General features: G+C 34.5%; 2 protein-coding genes across 4 annotated transcripts; one reads left to right on the plus strand and one right to left on the minus strand.

Moving 5' to 3' along the window:
- Nucleotides 1–1,331: 1,331 nt before the first annotated feature.
- On the plus strand, nucleotides 1,332–7,436 carry LOC126708867 (pentatricopeptide repeat-containing protein At5g57250, mitochondrial). 3 transcript variants are annotated; one of them, XM_050408853.1, is made up of 6 exons: nucleotides 1,332–4,767; nucleotides 5,604–5,742; nucleotides 6,067–6,134; nucleotides 6,402–6,627; nucleotides 6,761–6,887; nucleotides 7,031–7,436. In XM_050408853.1, the coding sequence occupies exon 1, from the start codon at nucleotides 1,448–1,450 to the stop codon at nucleotides 4,676–4,678; it is 3,231 nt and encodes a 1,076-aa protein (XP_050264810.1). In that variant the 5' UTR covers nucleotides 1,332–1,447; the 3' UTR covers nucleotides 4,679–4,767; nucleotides 5,604–5,742; nucleotides 6,067–6,134; nucleotides 6,402–6,627; nucleotides 6,761–6,887; nucleotides 7,031–7,436. The 3 variants fall into 3 exon arrangements, with proteins under 3 accessions (XP_050264810.1, XP_050264809.1, XP_050264808.1); XM_050408852.1 differs by having other exon boundaries at nucleotides 6,064–6,134; nucleotides 6,402–6,887; XM_050408851.1 differs by having other exon boundaries at nucleotides 6,402–6,887.
- A 4,743-nt stretch (nucleotides 7,437–12,179) lies between these two features.
- Nucleotides 12,180–19,776, minus strand: LOC126710592 (uncharacterized). The gene is made up of 5 exons (XM_050411130.1): nucleotides 18,396–19,776; nucleotides 17,431–18,194; nucleotides 17,213–17,302; nucleotides 13,151–13,921; nucleotides 12,180–12,732 (listed from the first exon to the last, which is right to left on the minus strand). The coding sequence occupies exons 1-5, from the start codon at nucleotides 18,502–18,504 to the stop codon at nucleotides 12,595–12,597; spliced, it is 1,872 nt and encodes a 623-aa protein (XP_050267087.1). The 5' UTR covers nucleotides 18,505–19,776; the 3' UTR covers nucleotides 12,180–12,594.
- Nucleotides 19,777–20,992: the final 1,216 nt, after the last annotated feature.

Below are 20,992 nucleotides of genomic sequence, written 5' to 3' on the forward strand. Positions count from 1 at the left end.
TGAGTATATGATTACTTCACCTTTAAATACATATTACTTTATTCCAACTACTATTATAACTATTAATTAAAGCCATTATATCAAACACATATTATATATTTATTCGACTATTATCATAATTCTTAAACTTTAGCATTAATGGTTTTGTAGGCCTAAAAATACGTTGGTAACCATTAGATCACGTGACCCAATGTTGAGTTTCAGACAGAACTCCCCAAACACAACCCGGCCCTAGCAAAGTCACTAATCCAACGAATAACACATGGCCGAGCAACCGAAAAAGGCCCCCGAACAACATCGACAAAACTTTTGTCAACTTTTTAAACCGCAAAATGGTACCCTTCTTCATTGTTAAATAGTGGGGGGAGAGGGATTGTGGGTTCAAACCATATAAATCAAATACCATAGGTGTTGTCATTATTATACTATCACTTAAACCCCAAGACCTAATGAAAGATTAAAAAAAATGATTGAAGTACAATTTCAGGTTCTATTTTTCATGCCAAAAACCTTATAATTCAACTTACATCTCTGAGTGTTTCAACAGAGATAGTTTAAATCTATCATTCTTATTGTAACTATTGAGTTTATCGGGAAAAAAAGTTATGTTTTTTTTTTTTTTTTTAATAATTATTTTTAGTGTTGTGTAAATTTCAACCTTAACATTTCGTTAAATTCTCATGACAAACATTTTCATGAAAGAACAAGATTTATGGGTCTCTCTCGTTCAATGGTGCTTGTCAAATAGTTTACTAACTTGGATAACCAGAATTTTTCATTAAAAAAAAAAATCATTCACAAGAATTATACTTAATTATTGCTTTTTAAAATACAATGTGTATGAATACGAACGGTTTCAAATTTTGGGTATGCATTTTAATCTAAATTTTTTGAAAATACATGTGCTTTCTAATTGGAAATCATTAAAAAAAAAGTGTAGTATGAGAAGCCCCATTAGTTTATAGTTTTTCATCCTAAGTTTTTTTAAAATAAATATAATAGGATTAGAAACTTATGGACCCATTCCATAATATTGTTTTTTACTACCAAAGACAAGATACCATTGGATTATTCTATTTGTTTGTGTAGATGGAGTTTAAACTCATTTATTTTACAACAACAAGTCTTTTACTAAATAGGAACAAATTCTCTTTATTTCATTAAAATAGAGAAAGTTAATTTAATGGTTAGGATTTTATTTTTTAGATCCAATAATATAAAAAAAAAAAAAATGCATGATCATGGTTATACTTTCAGTTTTATTCTCTAAACCAAAAAATAAATTCATTTCAATTGAAACACACAAAAATATTTCAAGTTGTTTTTGTTGGTGTGTTTTTAATGCAAAAAAATAGTCCGAGGTTGAGAGCCAATATACACAGACTGGCTCTCTCTTCCTAACAACAACCGACGACATCGTTGGCCAAAGTTCTTAGTTCCACAAACAATGTTTTACTCCAACACCAAACTCTTCCACTCTTCTTCTTCTTCTCTTCAAACTTTACTCAAAAGAGGTTTCACTCCCACTCTCAAATCTATTAACAAATTCCTTCTCTTTCTCTCCCAAACCCACAGATGCGACTCAATCATCCACTTCTTCTCTCAACTGAGCTCAAACCAAATCAAACCCAACTCTCACACCCACTCAATCCTCACATGGGCTCTCCTCAAATCCCACAAATTTGATGAAGCAGAGCATTTCATGAAGACCCATGATCAGATAGCCCCCAAAACTAGCATGTGGGACTCTTTGATTCAAGGCCTTTGTACCAAACAAAACAACCCAGAAAAAGCACTATCACTATTGCAATTTTGCTTGAGAAACAATGGTATTGTGCCTTCTTCTTTCACTTTTTCTTCATTGATTTTTAGATTTAGCTCTGAGGGAAACATGGGTAGGGCAATTGAGGTGCTAGAGTTGATGACAGACGAAAATGTTAGATACCCTTTTGACAATTTTGTTTGTACTTCATTGATTTCTGGGTTTTGTAAGATTGGGAAACCTGAACTTGCTGTGGGGTTTTTTGAAAATGCTGTGAGTTCAGGTGCTTTGAGACCTAATGTTGTGACTTATACAGCTCTTGTGAGTGCTCTTTGTAAGTTGGGAAGAGTGAATGAGGTTGGTGATTTGGTTTATAGGATGGAGAAGGAAGGACTAGGAATGGCATTTGATGTTGTTTTCTATAGTAGTTGGATTTGTGGGTATGTAGCTGAAGGGCTTTTAATGGATGTGTTTAGAAAGAAGAAAGAAATGGTTGAAAGGGGAATAAACCTGGATACCGTGAGTTATACTATACTGATAGATGGGTTTTCCAAGCTTGGGGATGTGGAAAAGGCAGTTGGTTTTTTGAATAAGATGAGAAAAGATGGAGTACAGCCCAATTTGGTAACTTACACTGCAATTATGTTGGGATTTTGCAAGAGAGGGAAATTGGAAGAAGCATTTTCCATTTTCAAAATGGTTGATGATTTGGGGATTGTGGTGGACGAATTTATGTATGCAACTTTAATTAATGGGTTGTGTAGGAGAGGAGATTTTGATCGGGTTTTTCATCTGCTTGATGAGATGGAGAAGAGGGGAATTAGTCCAAGTACTGTGACGTACAATATTGTGATCAATGGATTGTGCAAATTTGGGAGGACATCCGAGGCTGATAAGGTATCAAAGGGCGTAACTGGAGATGTCATTACTTATAGTACATTGTTACATGGGTACATTGGGGAAGAAAATATAACTGGGATTTTGGAAACAAAGAGGAGATTGGAAGAAGCTGGAGTTTGTATGGACATTGTTATGTGTAATATACTTATTAAAGCACTCTTTATGGTTGGGGCATTTGAAGATGCTTATGTACTTTACAAGGGAATGCCAGAAATGGATATAGTTGCAGATTCTTTTACTTATTGTACAATGATCGATGGGTATTGTAAAGTAAATAGAATTGATGAGGCACTTGAGATATTTGATGAGTTTAGGAGGACACCTATTTTTTCAGCTGCATGCTACAATAGTATTATTAACGGGCTTTGTAAGAAGGGTATGGTGGATATGGCCACTGAAGTGTTTTTTGAACTCAATGAGAAAGGTTTAACTTTGGATGGTAATATCCACATGATGTTGATCAGAGCAATTTTTGAAGCACAAAGTGCAAATGGGATCTTAAATGTAGTTTGCAGATTGAATAATCAAAGGCCAGAATATGATGTTATATGTAATGCTGCCATATTCTTCTTGTGCAAGAGAGGTTTGCCTGAGACAGCAGGTGAAGTGTACATGGTGATGAGAAGGAAAGGGTCAACTGTGACACTCAAGTCTTACTATTCAATCTTAAAAGGGCTTATTAGTGGCGGAAAAGTTTGGCTAAGTCAGCCTATTTTGAGTGCCTTTTTAAAAGAATATGGCCTAGTTGAACCTAGGGTAAACAAGATATTAGCATTCTACTTGAGTCTAAAAGATGCCAACAGCACCATTCAATTTCTTGACAGAATCAAGGAGAAGATTTCAGCTGTCACTCTTCCCGTTTCTGTTTTTAAGGCACTCATAAAGCATGGTAGAGTTTTAGATGCATACAAACTTCTTGTTGAGGCTGAAGATTATCTACCTGTTATGGATGTGATTGATTATTCAATTATAGTTGATGGACTTTGCAAGGGAGCATATTTTGATAAAGCGTTAGATCTCTGTACATTTGTTAAAAAGAAGGGGATTACCCTAAACATCATCTCTTATAATTCTGTTATAAATGGCTTGTGCCGTCAGGGTTGCCTTGTTGAAGCATTTAGGTTATTTGATTCATTGGAGAGAATTGATTTAGCTCCTTCTGAAATTACATATGCTACATTGTTAGACACTTTATGTAGGGAGGGACTATTGCTAGATGGCAAGCGTTTGTTTGAGAGAATGGTTCTGAGGGGACTCAAACCAAATACACATGTTTATAACTCACTAATTTATGGTTATTGCAAGTTCGGTAAAATGGAAGAAGCCTTTAGGCTTCTGCATGATATGGAGATAAAATGCCTTAAGCCTGAGGAATTCACTGTTAGTGCTGTTATCAATGGCTATAGCCAAAAGGGTGACATGGAAGGGGCTCTAGGATTTTTTATCGAATTCAAGAAGAAAGGTGTATCCCCTGATTTCTTGGGTTTCTTGTATTTGATCAGAGGTCTATGTGCCAAAGGAAGGATGGAAGAAGCCAGGAGTATCTTGAGAGAAATGCTTCAGTCTCAGTCAGTTGTGGAGCTTATAAACAGAGTTGATACTGAGGTTGAAACAGAGTCAATAGGAAGTTTTCTTGTTGATTTATGTGAGCAAGGAAGTATCCAAGAAGCTATTACTGTTCTTAATGAAGTTGCATCTATGTTTTTTCCTGTTCAAAGATGGTATAGTGCTCATCATAAATCAGATATACAAAGTCTTCATGAACGGCAGGGATTTGGTACAGTTGCTTCGAAGTCTTTAGCATGGCGTTCTGAAATTGATTTGGGGTTTGGATTGTCCGATGTTAAGGAGGTAGAGAAGGCGGTTAAAAATTATGATCGATCAGGGAAAAGATCTAAATTTCTTGACTTTGACAATTTCTACACTGTCTTAGCTTCACTCTGTTCAAGAGGGGAGCTGCAGAAGGCTGGTCAATTAGCAAAAGAAATGCTTTCTAATTTGGATACAGCTGATTAATGGAACTGGAAAAATTGGATTTCTGTTACTGAGCTTGGAACTTCCTCTCCCTTTTATGCAAGATAAGAACCATGCATTTCCACCTGCAGGTATATATTAGCCATTTCCCAGTGTTTCAGTTTTTGTAATCTTTTCACCTTATGTGATAATTGCTCCATTTAATATTCCAGGAAGTCATCTGATTAGTTTACAAGTCTTTTTTCTTTGTCAAATGAGCTGTTTTTTAGCCTTGGCTTCCATGATCTATATCTGCATGGAATAGTGCCAATAAGCCTTTACTTAAATGTCACTTCCTCCTCTCCCAAGTGTGGGTGGAGGGTTAGGTCGTGAGTTCAAAACTCATTGGATGCAAGTGTAACTTACCAATTTTAAAAATATTATATCCATGGAATAGCAAAACCCCCTGATTATGCAAATTGGATGATATTTTAAATTGCCATACTTATATGAAACTGTTAATGTATGATTTTATGTGTAAAAGAGAATTTCAGTTGATCAGTTACTATGTGTGCTGTCATCTAGGTTTGATTTCACTAAGGTAGGTGTATGTAATTCTTAGCATATAAGAAAGCCTTCTCCTTCAATCACTTTTGTAGCATTGATGGAGCATCAAGCTATCTAAGTGTAGCCTCATCAAATTCTATCTAGGCAGAAGATTACCATGTGATTCTGATCGTAATTTCTTTTTCTACAATACTGTTCTTCTCATTGGGTGCACAGTTCATTTGGGAAATTCACTAGATCAGCCTCAAAGGATAATATATCAATCGGGCAAGCATTTGAGTTTTCTGTTTCTTCTTGTCTTGGCTACTGTTGTATTTTGCCTATGAATAGTCAGGATGTTTAATTGGCTAAGCAGTTATTTTTGCATTGGTTTTCCACATTTGTGGTCTGGTATAGCTTCAACTGTTTTCTTTTGCAACAGATTGTTACCAATTAAGTGGATGTCAACTTGGCAGAAGTTTTATGTATGACAACTGACAATTATCATAGTGATAATTTTCTCCAGTTGGACTCCTACCACTCTAGACTCTGGCATGGAACATTTGGGAAAAGTTGGAAAGGTAACTAGCTAACGTAGAATTTAAATTTTTTAAATGTTTTAACCATGATTCCATCCTTATCCCACATGCTGCCACTACATATTCATGGTTAGTTTCTGAATTTTGTTTTTGTTCACATTTTTTACATTGGTTGAGGAATTGTGTGAACTGAGTATGAAGTTTCTCTTTTTCTGAGATATATATTGGTTCTAAGATTCTTTACTACTTAGCAAACACATACTGGTTCCTACATATTCATGTTCCACGTCTTACTAGTTTCAACTATTACACCCTTCATCTAGTTGCTGTCAACTGAGATTGACCGGCTATTGTTCAATGCAGCAGGCTCCATATTTGATGTAGCAAGGCAGAGGAGTTCTAGTGTGAGAGAGCATAGGCTGAATCCTCTTAAGGTTTGTATTCTATGAAAGAGCCAGGCTAGGAGTAGCTGATATTACTTACGAAGGAAGATCAACTTAATTTCAACCTGCATGAGTAGCCTATAGAACTAAATCTGGTTCCTTTATTTTCTCATGGTATTTGGACAGAACAACTTCTATGAAATAAACACTGATCTGAAAACTGCAATACATGAATGTCAATAAAATTAGTTCTTGAAAACTTATATCAAACAGATACTGACGGTTGATGATGCTAAAACAGTTTTGTTAATAAGGCAGGCACCTCTCACATTGGTGTCAACTATAGAAGAAATGGATATAATCTTCTCTCTCCAAAAGATGTAATAAGACTTCGTCAAAGATGTGGATTCATATTCATTACTATTCAAGCCAAACCCTGAAGTACTTGAAGCATTACAAGTTTCAAATCTCCAATTCTGTTTGGGCGTGGCAAGTCAAGATCTGAAAATTCTTGCATTGGAGTCAATATTTGGCCAATTAATGGGTTAGTGCTCAAATTTCCCTTACACAATTGACGATTTGTTTGGCTAAATCACATTAGGAAACAAGGTGATCCCTGGACGACGCCTAATGTGTTGCTAGTGTAATGAACAACATGGACCTTGCTGTTACTTCAGTCGGCCAGGCTAGCACTAGGATCACAGCGGTTGTTACATGAACATCCTCGGCACCTCTTATCCTCCTTCAGCTGGGGCATTCTCTGGAGAAGCATTTATTGCCACAAAGGATGACACATCATTTTTGGTACGCACAGTTTCACCCCTTATGCTCAAGGTTACCCTTACTTTGACTATGCCTCAGACCCAGAGCATATTTTCTTACGCCACATTCGATGGATAAATGATAAACTAGTCTCTTCATTGACATGGTTAATTCTTTTTGCGCAGAATTGGAGACAACATAGCTAATTTTTCTGTTGCCATATCAGAGACTGGTTGGCCAAGTGCCTGAAGGAATCCCTACATGAGCTAAGAAAATGCACTCATGTACAGATGACAAGGCAAACCTTACGTTCATTTGGTGAGGAGTGGGATGCCACGGACGCCAGACTGCCTCATTTTTACATTATTGTTTGAAATGCTCAATGAAGATAAGAAACCAGCTGGAGAAGAGCAGAGCATTGGACTCTTCAATCTGGACCCTCGGCCTGTTTATCAAAAATTTGAAAGCTGCTAGTAATACGAGAACGCAATGCATATCACTGTTGTATCAATATGATACAAGGTAGACTCTGCTAAAAGCCTAAAACAACTAACTCACCTGGATGATAATAAAAAGTGGGAAGTTGGCACATTATGCTTATCTTTCTTAGTAATTGATTCTCCTATATGCTAAATGGTTTCATGCAAACTGGTACAGTCCCGAGGGCCTCAAATATAATAACCCAAATGGTAAATACAGCAATTGTTTGATCTCTAGCATGGGGAAATGCATTGTTCTTAAATCTAATAATAGAGGAAATTTGTTGTGTTTTAGGCCTTTGTAAAAAGTGTGGACTTTATTATGAGTAAGCATCATTTTTCACCCAAAAAGAAGGGAAAAAAGAAGAAAAGAAAAAAAGAAGAAGAAGAGAGAGTAAGCATTACTAAGCCTATAATCATTAAGTACAAGATCTTTCAGAAACCCGGCCCTATTTCATATTAATCTTTTCATTTTTGGGAGACAAAACTGCTAGTGGTGTTTTTATTTCCCATGAGGAATCACTATTTGGACCTCAATGATATGGCCAGAGAGATAGATAACGTCTGCACATATCAGTTATTGTTAATGATAGCTTTGCTACACAGATATCTCTAACAACATGTCTATTGGGAGTACTATACACTCTCTTCTCTTACATAATAATAGATCTCACTATTCACTAATTCAATTCATGGTTGGATCCACTATTTATGTGAGTAAATAGTATGCCATCTATATTTTATATAATATCTAAAAGTTTAAAGGTAGTATTTATTTTTGCTACACTTATATTGAGTCACATCAGCATTTTCGGTCTAATTTGGTCCACTATGGTCCATTTCGGGTCACTGCAATCCATTTCAATCCAGTTCAGTCCACAATGGTCCATTTCGGTCCACATCTGTCCATTTGGTTCATCTCTCTTTCTCTCTCATAGTTTAAAAGAGTGCCTCTATAAATTATAAAATCCTAGTTGTAAGATCAAATTTGTAAACCTAATTTTTCGTGCTCTTAAAGTCCAAAACAAAATGATGCTATAAAGTAATTTACATATTTTTTTTTCCTTTTACTTCATATTTAATTTACACCAAAATACAAACTTCCTCTCTCTAATATCTAAAACACAGAAAAATTATGTTAAATAATAACCTCAAAAAAAAAAAAAAAATGCTGCAAAGATTCAATACCAAAAAAAAAAATAATAATAATAATACTACACATGAAATTCTACAATTCCTCTCCCAAACATCCAAAACACAAACTACTCGTATTTCAAAAAATAAATAAAATAGATGAAAAGAAAAATGAAATGATTAAGAACTTTCTATTTGTAAGGGCAAAATTAAATATAATCTACATTTTGTATTGCACAATTTTTTTTCTTCTCTTTTATTTTATGATTTATTTCTATTATGATGGTTTGTAAGTACTATGGAGTGTTCTTAATACGTACGATTGAAAAGACAGATAATTTTGGCATGTAGGAGAAATCGAAATTTTGCAAGCAATCTTCATGCTCTTGCAATTCAATGTATTTTTGCTGACTTGCAATTAAATAGGGGTAGTGTGATGGATAGGTGTATGAATATGAGTTTTTGGGCATGTATAATAGAAGTAATTTGCTACTAAATAACTTAAACAATACTAATGCATTGGTATGAGAGATTTGTGTAGAAAGAGAAGCGGCTTTATTGACAATTATATCACATATTCAGTATAATGTTTGTAAGTTTTAGATAAAATTATATTTTTTTATTTTTATTTTATTTTTTTATTTTATCTTTAGACCAGTCAAGATGTGTAAAGGATGAACCATTTGTAAGAAGCATTAAAAACAAATTTCAACTACACATTACATTATTTAAAAATATCTCGCCTTGTATAATAATAAATGTAAAATGTATTTTATGTTTCCTTTAAAAAAAATACTAACAAAATTTAAAATACTTTTAAATAATAAATATAGATAGCTTAATTTAGAAAATATAATATATATTGAATCAACTATACATTATTAGAAAATAATCACATCAATTTAAGAAATGTTTGGCTTATAGGTCTCGTATGCTATTTTCATTTTTCAGTTAACAATAAAATAAACCGTCAAATTTTTCTGCACATTGCATGAATCTGCAATGAGTTATTATAATTTTGGAGTATTGTATAGTTTTCCATAAATTAGCTTATAAAAATCTCAAGGAGTAATCCACTCAATCGAGATTCATACCTCATAAAACAGAGGCCACTAATATGAATCTCTCGAGACCAAACTCATTAAAAAAAAAAAATAATGATTACAAAAGGCAAGGAAAACACACGCACACGGAGACACTGATTTGAATCTCCCCTTATACCAAACTCACTCATTAAAAAAAACATGATGATTACGAAGCCCACAGGAAAAATAATTAGAAGAAGGTTGAGATTGGTGAATGACAACTTTACATGAACTGTATGATGTATATCTCAAAATGATTTGACCAAATTACTATCAATATAGATGCATGCACTAATTTGTCACCAATCAAAGCAAGATCTCTCTCTCTCTCTCTCTGCTAAGTAATGAATTAATTCAAACTGAGGGCGAGACAAAAACAGGAAAATCAATCAACCCCATCCCCAATGGTAGGACATGGAAATCATTCCAAAATAATTACACAGAACGATATTATGAAGTATGAATCACCAAATTAGCCTCTCTAAATATATGTTCAACCATCCCATTTACACAAGGAAGCCAAGTTACATCCATTGAGGCATGCATATGGGCCAGCTTTATGTTCGTGATTGCTATGATACTAATTACTAGTAACTCAGCTTCCCTTGATTCCTCAGACCCTTGAATCTTGGTACTTACAATTATACGTTTGAGGTTAGTAGAAGCAAATGGAAATTGATGGATGGTTGAACTTGTCATGAAAATTTTAACAAATAAAATGACTTCTACATTTAAGCTTATACTTCCACAAGCACTTTTCTAGCACAATAAAAATGACCTATTTACTGGCCGCTCTACATGCAAGCCAGGGTGGTTACAAGATGGTCCTGACTTACAAAAAATGACATATATACACTTGGCAAAAAAAAAAAATTTATATGTTAAACTAACCTATTGTGACTGCCCTAATAAAAATGTTGAACACCCTGACTTGAGAATTACCAAAAGTTGGGTTCAACAAAAATAAGAATACTGCTACATTTACAACATTTTTACAATAATTTTACAACAAATCCAATGTGATAAGCTATTACTGATACTAATTTGGGTTCAATACTGATATTATTTTTTTACCTACCAATATCAACTTTTTGCATAACATTTATTGTAAAAATATTGTAGACGTAACATTAATCCAAAATTAATTATGCCCCCAAACATAATCCTTAATCCCTTTTATAAAATTATAAAATTAAAAAAAAAAAAAAAAAAAAAAAAAACATAAACAACAACAATAAATATCAGCCCAAATAACAACAAACAAAAACCAAACAAAAACAAGAAAAGACCAAATAACAAGATCTAATTATTCAACAAAAAACCTATAAAACAAAAAGATAAAAATCACTAAACATTCAAATTTGTAGTTCGTTCAGCCTATTCAATAAAAATAATCTCTAATTTCACTTTTCCCTAAAAAGTGATACCAAGAAAATATTGTGGTTGTCAGCTTTTCTTGATGGTGATGACAGATATTCTTTTTGACTTTGAAGTCGCAACAATTTTACTCTCTTTAGTGACTTGACTCACAATTATAATAAATATTCAAATTATTGCTTTATTAGATTTTGTATAATTTAAATATCTCAGTGACTATCCTAAAAAAAATTCCTAAAGCCGCCACTACTGTTCAAGTATCAAAATCAACCTCCACAAAAAAGATTAGGAGTAAGACTACCTACTAATCACTTATTTCAGACTACGCAAAAATGAGAGTTTTGTAGACGGAAAGTACTTTCATAAGCAACTTTTCTAATGTTGGCCTTTTAATTTTGGATCACCTTAACAAACAATACAATTCCAGGACCTTAATCCCCATATATCCCTCAAGCAATGACCAAAATATATGACTAGCACTAAGTTTGACAACTTTTTATGGCGACAATAGCTCTCATATCCTCCCCCCGTGGGCTCTTTAAGAGTGCAGTTCGGGGCCATGAAGGGTACGACCGCATTTTTGTCACTTACTGGTGCACCACTATGAGAAATTTGTACTCTTATATTTGCTTAGGCCTCACACTAAACAATTTTTCTATAGGATAGAGATTATGCCTCACTATGTTAGCCTACTCGATGCTTATCGCTTCAATCCAACTTCGCAAGGAATTCATGGTCAACAGGGTACTTGTGTCAAAGCTCGATGACACAAGTACAAGGACATCAAAGGAGTAGATATCATACATAGGATATAAGCATCAAAGAGAGAATGCATGAAATAATTATTGATATCCAAATGACCAAACCAACTTATCCATTGTTCACTGAAAATTTGAAACCAGCCAGAGTTGAGCTCAACCTCAGATTAAGTAATCCAAACATCATTTCATTCCTCTCAAATTGTCCTTCAGATCTAATGCAAGACAGCAGGGTAATAGAGATTTTATAAATGTTCTGCCTTTTCCTATTGTCACTTTTCAAGCCTGAAATGGTCTCAAACATATTTTCTCGTCTGGCTTCTGCTTAAAGATCCAATATTTCCTGCTCAATCAACGCATTTTACTGTGTGAGCCACCACGAGAAATCAATTTATAAACTCAAATTCTTCTATTTTCTTCTTATTTGTGTAATTAGTGCTATCAACAGGATCTGCACTACCCAAAAAACCAAAAACTTGGAAAACATATATCGACAAGAGCTAAACTAAAAATAGAATTTTCTGATTTCTTTTTTTCTTTTTTCCGTAAAATTGACCAAAAACACATAAGCTTTATCTTGTAGAATCGAACCCTATTTGAAGGAAAAGGAAAAACGGACCAAAATACCCCCCAAAAGATGTGATTTCTCCAGCATCTTCCACTGCAGACAAAATATCCCCTAACCTTACCTATCCCAACCAATCCTGAAACCTAAAAAAATTCCCTGTTTTAGGCAGGCAGGCTTGAGGCACCTTTAACTTATTGCATTATGCAAAATGCAGACTTTCCAACCAATACCTGATCTCTTCTTTCACACCCACTCGTCAGCTTTCTTTCAAAACAATATAAAAAAAAGAAACCATCTGCCATCAAAATTTGGAACTCGTCGGATCTCTTGGGTGATGGAAAAAGTAAATCAAGCTTCAGATCCAGAGTCAGGTGGGCTCAACTCAGAGGATGCTCCACCCAAGCTAGTCAAATGAGATTCAGACAACTTTGAAAGCATTGGCTGCACACCTCGGCACAGCGATGGGTTCAGTTTCATGATCTGGATCTGCACAAGACAGAGTACACATAAAATTAGTAAAACTACATTTGCAAATTGCTGTAACAAACTTCTTATAATGGCTTTTTAACTTTCATATTTTAATACAGAAAGAACTCTGCTCCGTTGAATCAGCCAGTGGCACTAACACAGTCACTAACTACTCGAACCCTAACTTGATATGTTCAAACCTCTAGTAATAAAAGAAAAACTAATTCTACTCCCCTCCAAAAGAAAACAAAAGATGTAAATAGGAAAAAAAATTCCATATAATTCTTTGGTTGGATATCATTGAGTCAGGTTAGGATGTAATTCCACCTTCCAACTAATCCAATATAGAGAGCTCTTAAAAAGGAAATGTGAACTTAAACTGATCCCAGTTTTATGGTCATATTAGTAAAAAGTCATAGAGGCAAGAGTTCTTTACCCTTTGATAAAAAGAGTTGATCTCCTCCTCTGTAAGGCCTTCATCCTCGCCAGAATTTTCCTCCCAGCCAAGAGAACGAAGGAATGCAGCCTCTTCCTCATCTGGACAAATTGTTGCACTGGAGCTTATGTTGTCCTCTCCAACAACAGAAAACCTCTGAACCACTTCACAGGCATCACCATTGCTTGTGACCTCAGCACCATTTTCAGTAGCATGAGGACTTGCAGGAGCACTGACCACTTCCCCAATCATTTCATCAGATTTTTCCATGGTAGGAGATGAAATAACAGGGCCAGAATCTGGGAGAACTGTAGAAGTGTTTGTTGAAGTTTGCTTCTTTAAACGATTGAAAAAATCATTCCGGCTCTGTACTTGAGACGAGGAAGGTCTCCTTTCCTTAAATCCTGATTTCTGATTAAATGCAGCAACCTTGCGCTCCAAGGAGGAATTCTTAAGGTTGTTAGGGCTCCTCAAAGGAGTAGATGCAGCTGATGGAGTAACAGGAGGCTGGCTATTAGCAGTTCTGGGGGCATTATTTGTTGGACTAGCAACATCCTTTGGAGAAGTAGAAACACCATTTTCCCATGGCCCTTTCAGAACAAGAAACTTCCCATGAGATGTCTTGGAAGCATCAGATTTGACATGTCCACTGCGAAGAGATTGATTAGCGTTTTGTAGAGATGGTTGCTGCTGCCCACTCTTGGCAGCTGCAATGACCTCAGTATTTCTGACCGCTGTTTTGGGCTTTGATTTGTCAGTGGAATTGAGGGCCTGTAAAGGAAATCAGCAATAGATAACTTAATAAGAATCTTAATATGTATAAGGGTATGTATATGTTTTGACATATAGACAGTAGCCAACTCCAGGTGTGAACTGTAAGCAAGCAAAGTCCACTTAGACAATCCACAATCTAAGTTACAAAGCTCCACGGTTTTCATGAATTTTGAACCAAGAGTTTGCACAAGCATGAAGATAGAAGAAAATAAAAACTTAAAAACCTCTGTTTGGTAACATAAAAGTCAGCATCCCAATAATGATTCTATCATAATTAAAATGTTTAGAGCACAAACGTGCCCGGTTTTACATTCCTTTAAATGAAAAGTTCTATGGTCCACCAAGAAAACAGAAAGTAGGCTAATTTTTTAACATAATATAAGGATGCTTTCCAGGTAAATGTGTGATATCTCATTCATCTAGTACTACATTAATGCTTCTCAAGTATTCCATCTTAGTTATTCAGCAAAACAAATATTTCATCTTAGTTCAATCATTACTTAATTAGTGTGTAATAAGTTTCTAACAAGTAGATGATGAAACCATACAAGCTCCTAGTCTTGGCATAATGGGAAAACATATAGATCAATACTAATAAAGCAACTTGTTTGGCTTAAACCTAACATGTGCATCTGATAACAAAAGGTATACAATACACACACACTGTATTCCTGCCAACACCCTCACCAAGCAAGCACCTACCCACAACAGAGAGAGTATTAAAGAATCACAAATATTTATCTCTAACTTTACTAAAACAAAATTTAATTGGTTTAATTAAAAAAAATGAGACAAATGGAAAAGAGGATTAAAAAAGATCTATAAATATTTATATCTCATCCCACTAAACCATAAAGAATTAACTACAACAACTGCTCTTAACAAATACAATGTTTAAACAAAATATTAGGTCCACCAATGAGCAAAACTTAAATATCAAGATCATATTACATTACAATAACAATAAGGTCAGGGCAAACAAACACAAGGAGCAATATATCTCTGTTGTAAACTATAATATCAAGGAAAGACCCATTCAGTCATAGCGTATTGAATTTATTTACAAAATAGCACAGTTACTTCAACAGAAATCATCTGAAATTTGCAGAATTTATCACCCTTTTATATTAAAACCATTGCAAGACATCCTGACACATGCATTGCAATCTTTCACCTACCACATATCATTTTTAAGATTATAAAACACCGTTTGACAAAATAATAGCTTATGGCAACATCTATTACTTCAGATTGGACACCACTTTTCAACCAAAAAACAAAAACGACAATAAGAAAGAGATGGGTAGAGAAATTCACATTTGATATCTATTCCCATAGTCATATAAACAAAAACACACAATAAATGATGAAAAAGATGCATTTCTCTTTTTTCCCATTGAAATTGAAAAGAGCGAGGGCAAAGGGGGGAGAGGAGGGCAAAAGAGTTAAAAAAACAAAGATACGTCTAACAACATAAAAAGGAGCAACCAACCACCACAGCTCTAGGAATCCCATAGTCAAAAGAAAAAAGAAAATACTTCTAAAAAGCTGAAGAAAATTAAGAAGCCAAAAAACAAAACACTAAATTACAATTTAAGTTACCATATAATTTTTCAATAATCATATAACTAGGAATGGTTAGAGACTCGGCTAATTTTGACTAAAATTCATTTTTTGCAGCTCAATATTATTGCTTTTGCCATCAAAAGGTTTCTGCATAACGACATTTCTAAAATGAAGCTATTCAAGACAAATCTCTTTCTTTCACACAATCAGAAAATTTAACTTTTTAGCCATTCCTTCAACCTGAGACTCATGACAATGTTGCCTATAAAGGTTTCCACTATCTACTTCTTAAACAACAGCCCAAAAAAATTACACATCCAAAAGTAAAGAAAAGTGTCAATAGCTTGCATAGAGAGGGTACAACAACAACAACACAAGGAGAGGATCAAATGCAAACTAACAACAAGGTGATAAACCTATAAATCATGTCTCTGGCCAAAGAAAAGAAAATCCTCAAAATCACATCAATAAGCACATTCTACAAAAATGACCCAACAAGTAGAACCTGTAAAAGCATTCAAAATATCTGGTATACAGAAACATAACTTATAATGAATAGCCTGGATAAAGGAGGTAATTGTACAGAATTCATTACATAAATCTAAAATTTAAAATAATGATAATAATGGACAAAACAGAGCTGAAGTTCTAGATAGAGTGATAGCCTGTGGCTTTTAAGTGTTTTCCTCTAATGTCAAGTTACTTTATAACAATCTCTAGCCAAAAAAAAAAAATTATAACAACATTCTCCAACCTGCAATGACAGTAAAGTTTTCAAAAGATATATTAAAAAATGTACATGCATATTATTTATGTTCAACTACTCTTTTAAAAAAAGTTTATTGGAAGAGGTAAAGCATCAACAAGAAAAATGTACAAACATTTGACATTTCCTAGATCAATAATGAATTAAAAGCTAAAGTGAACTTCTACATTATTTATTACCTACAAAACCTAAATTCTAGGAAGGCTGCAAACATGTCAATCTTCCAATGTTATATTCTTTTCTTCAATTTTCAAATGTATACCAGGCATTGGGAGCCAATAGGGGTATAACATGAGTTCACCATCAGCAGTATTACATAGTAATTTCCAGCCTTAACAGCCCAAAGAAAAAAATGTGTACTAGAAGGAAGCGAAATACAGAACTTACAAACAGCAGACACATAAATAAATCGAGCATTTACCCCGGTTCAATGTAAAAATGCTATTTGGCTTATCACTTATGTTTCATAACTTTTATTTAGAATAAAAATAAAAGGCAACACCACCAATGACAAAACAGGAGGAAAACAAAGCTTACAGCCTCACCCAACTACTTAAATTATATCAAGTAATATAACATCAAAGATAATTTGATAATTACAACAGGGGAGGGCAGATTTGAACCCTGGATGTCTCTGTTAGAAACATTAGAAAGTGCCAACCAATTGAGCTACAAGGCTCTTAGCCTAATAAAACATCAAAGATAATACCAAAAAATAAAACAGTGCATCTCAGTTTCCTCAATGATAATTTCGTTTAGTCACTCTAGTCCAGAATACATTTTTGATATTGGAGTATGCCTAAATATTAGGTTTATAAGTGGCTCCTATCTGTAATTTGCACAATATCCAGAAGTCCTAAGGCTTATAGTATTGATGTTGGTATATACTACTTAACATAAAAGATAGGTTAAAAGGGACAGAAATCTCATGAATGAATGAAGGGAAATACTCTTACCGAAGTTTTAGGCATTGGAGGTGTAACTGGTATTAATTGCCTAGATTGCTTAATAGCCAATTCCTCAAGTCTCTGTGTATTGACAGATAACTACAAAGAAGAAAACAAAATAAAAAGTCTAATTAGATCAGCCACAAGAGTGGATTATGTAACCAAAATAGCACATAGGAAATTGAACAATGTAACTAAAGTAATGCATGGAAAACCTGCTCAATTACCTGAGGGGTAGTACGAACTCGTGATGGAGCTTGAGCCAATGCTTCAGCCATATTAAGACCAGCCATTGCACTTGAAGCCCCAGACCCTGAAGCTGGAGCAACAGTCTGTTGAACAGATAAGGATCCTGTGCTGCTGCTGCTGCTGCTGCTGCCACCAATAATGGTAGGCACCTCTGCCAGAGCCGATGTCCATCCCTCCCCACCAATCAAAGCTGTACTACCTACAGGTAAGCTATGAACAGCAGTGGTCAAACCCGGAGAAGAAACTCTTCCTATATCAGGCGCTCCTTGCTTTTCTTCAGTCCCAAGTGAGGGAAAATCCTTCTCAAACACTGTCTTTTGAATACTACTACCAATACCACCCCCAGAAAGCACACCATTGCCATTGTGATTGTTACTGCTGCTGTTTTTAGACTCTACAGAAACTTTTCGTGACAATGGTTCACCCTGTTTCCTGGAAACCATTGATTGAGAACGACGCAATGAGTCCTTCTCTAGCCTATTTGGATATATGCTTCCTAGAGGGTCAGAACAGTCACGATCCCAATGGTCCCCAAAGTTTGACCTCTCCTTTTCCTTCTCACGGTCCTTGTCCCGGTGACCTCTATTAAAACTACTGTATGCATGCTTTGCAGAACCATTACTAGAACTCCTCCGTGAATTTGATGAAGATGTCCGGTCCAGAAATGCAGAACGAGGGGCATCAAAATCACCCGTGCTCTTAGAAGTTCTATTTCGTGTGTTATGAGCCAATAAAGGACCATCTACAGAAGCAATAGCACAATCATTAAACATGCCTAGACTAAAGAACTACAATTTCAACAACAGAAATGTCCCAAGCACTAGTTTACCCCATGCCAAAAACTAAGCATAAATATACATACATACATACATACATACATACATACATTTCTGTGCATCAAAAGCAAAATAACAGTAAGTACAACTCGGACATTTGATAGTACCTGAATGAGAAGCAGTTGACGCAGAATGGTGGCTTGAACTGCCACCCCCAGTAACACTTCCAGTACTTCTCAACCATTCTGGAAATAATGTGGGTTCACTTCTTTCCATAAGGAGCACTGAACATGATCAGAATTAACAAGAATAACACTCCTACCCTTCACCGACTCCACCCTTTTCTCTTCCCCGACTTACTACACCGTAAAACCTAACCCTAAATTTCTTCCCCTCCCCAAAACCTGTAGTCCTCCAAACACACTCAATTAACTGTAATGGGTTCTTCTATTTTTTCAAATCTAGGACCTATATGTCCTTCATGTGTCAATCAAAAATAAGCACAAAATTTCTCAGAGAGTTATCCTTCTATACAAACTCACTTCCTTCCTCCCCAAAATCCAACCAATTTTGCTCCACAATCACCAACCAAACTCAAACCTAAACTTCAAATAGTTCCTCCTTTTTTTTTTTTTGTTTTGTTTATCAAATAAACCCCATGAATGGAATTAAAAGAAGCAAATTCTCATACAAGTTGGAACCCAAGGCACAAGCACAAAGGCAATGGCAACAAGAATATGCATGAGAGTTCAATGGGTTTAATCCATCTTTTGTTTGATTAAAGATGGATTTGAAAAACGATTGCCACACACTCACAAGACCCTCATCTCTGCCCCAAACCCCAGAAAAATTGGAAAAAAACCGATTCAAAAAGAAACAGAACCAATGTGAAGAAAACAAGAATGAAAAAAAAAAAAAAGCCCTAACGGAGAAATAGAATCAGAGTGAAAATGTGTGAAAATTTAGAAACCCTAGAAAAGATGAGGAAAATCCAAACGTGTTTTTTGTATTGTAGAGTCCCAAAACCTAGGGTTTGAAAAATATCACAAAAATTATTTTGGCGAAATAGAAGGAAGCTCTAAAGAGAGAGAGAGATAGAGATAGAGATAGAGAGAGCACTAACCCTAGCCTTTGCGGTTGGTTGATGAGAGAAAAAAAAAATTAATATATAAAACGTAACCGTTTTAATAACCGCCTCAGTGTATTCTCAACCAGAGCAATGCGTTTCGGGGACCAAAAAACAAAAACAAAATAAACAGAGAGAAAGAGTGTTTTTGTTTTTCACACTATGGGAAGCGAAAGCGGCACAGAGAGAAATAGAAATTCTCAAAATGGGGTTTGGGTTTGGGTTTGGGAAATAGGGTTTTGTTGGTTGGTTGGTTGTGTGCGAGTGCGAATGAGATATATGAGCAAAAAGAAAAACTAATAGCAAGGGCGAGAGAGGGTGTGTTGTTGTGTTTGTGTTGTGTTGTGTGTCTAATTTCTGTTAGTTGTTCTGGATACTGGGGAATGAAACGTATGAAGAACCAACAGCCTCTCCTCTTCTTCTTCTTTAAATTAAAACTATTTTCTTTTTCTTTTCTTTTTTTCCTTTTTTTTTTTTCTATTTTTATTTTTTGTGCTTGTTAGTAGGAGTAATAGTATATATATTTTGTGCTCATTTTTTTTTAAATTTTTATTTTTTGTGCTTGTTAGTAGGAGGAGTAAAAGTAGTATATATATATATATATATTTTGTGCTCATTTGATTTTTTTTTTTGTTTTTTTTTTGGTCGCCATCTAGTCTAGGGCTATATATGGATATGGACCTCCCAAAGAAATCCCTATTGCACCAATTTTAACTTGACTTATATTGAAAAAACACTTAGTTTAATATATGGTGTCTCTACGCTCTATGTTTCTTATGGTATGGCCATGCCAGACTTACGGTGTTCGGAGAGCCACCTATCTGTATATCTATTCTAGATTATTATAATATAACAACATGCACATTTTTTACCCCTTTTGTTTTTTCCTTTTTGAAAGCCTAGATTTTGCAACAGTATTAGACTGTCTAAGCTAAAAACAATTAAATCACTAGCTTTTTGGATAAAACGACCTAATAATAAAGAAATTCTTATTGAATTTAGGTTTGATTTTCTTTAATAATTTTTAATTAAATTATGTATGTTATTTTTTTATAAATTATCTGGTTGTTATCTAATTTGACTTTTTATTCATTAATAAATATGCACCGTATATAAAATATTTTTGTCAAACTTCCTTGTACATTGCACGTGGGAGTTAAATAAAATGAGAGGTTTTAACTCTTTATTGATTTTCTTATAATGTTGATACGTAAGTTTTTTAAACCCCACATATTTGCATGTCATCATTCATCATTCTGGCATGTCATCAATGTCTTTTTTACAAAAAAAAAAAAAAAGACCCAATACTATACAAATTATCATTATTAGGTTTCATATTCTCTTTTCATCAAAAAGGTTTCATATTTTCTAAATAAAATCAAATTAAATTAGGTAAGTTATTTTCTACAAATTAAAAAAGCTATCTTCTAATTTTGACATTTTATTTATTCAAATTTATTTGTTAAAGATATATTATTATATAAATATATTTTGTTGAATTTTCTCGTATATTGCATGCATTGTTGCATTGCCCCGGTAGCTAGGGCTTTATGAAGGTAAGGTTGTTCGTGAAGTTCTTTTAAGGTTGGAGTGTTGAATATTACTCTTTCTTGTTTGATGTTGGGTGTATGGAGAAAG

This window comes from Quercus robur, chromosome 12 (genome assembly GCF_932294415.1).
Source record: "Quercus robur chromosome 12, dhQueRobu3.1, whole genome shotgun sequence".
Lineage (NCBI taxonomy): Eukaryota > Viridiplantae > Streptophyta > Magnoliopsida > Fagales > Fagaceae > Quercus > Quercus robur.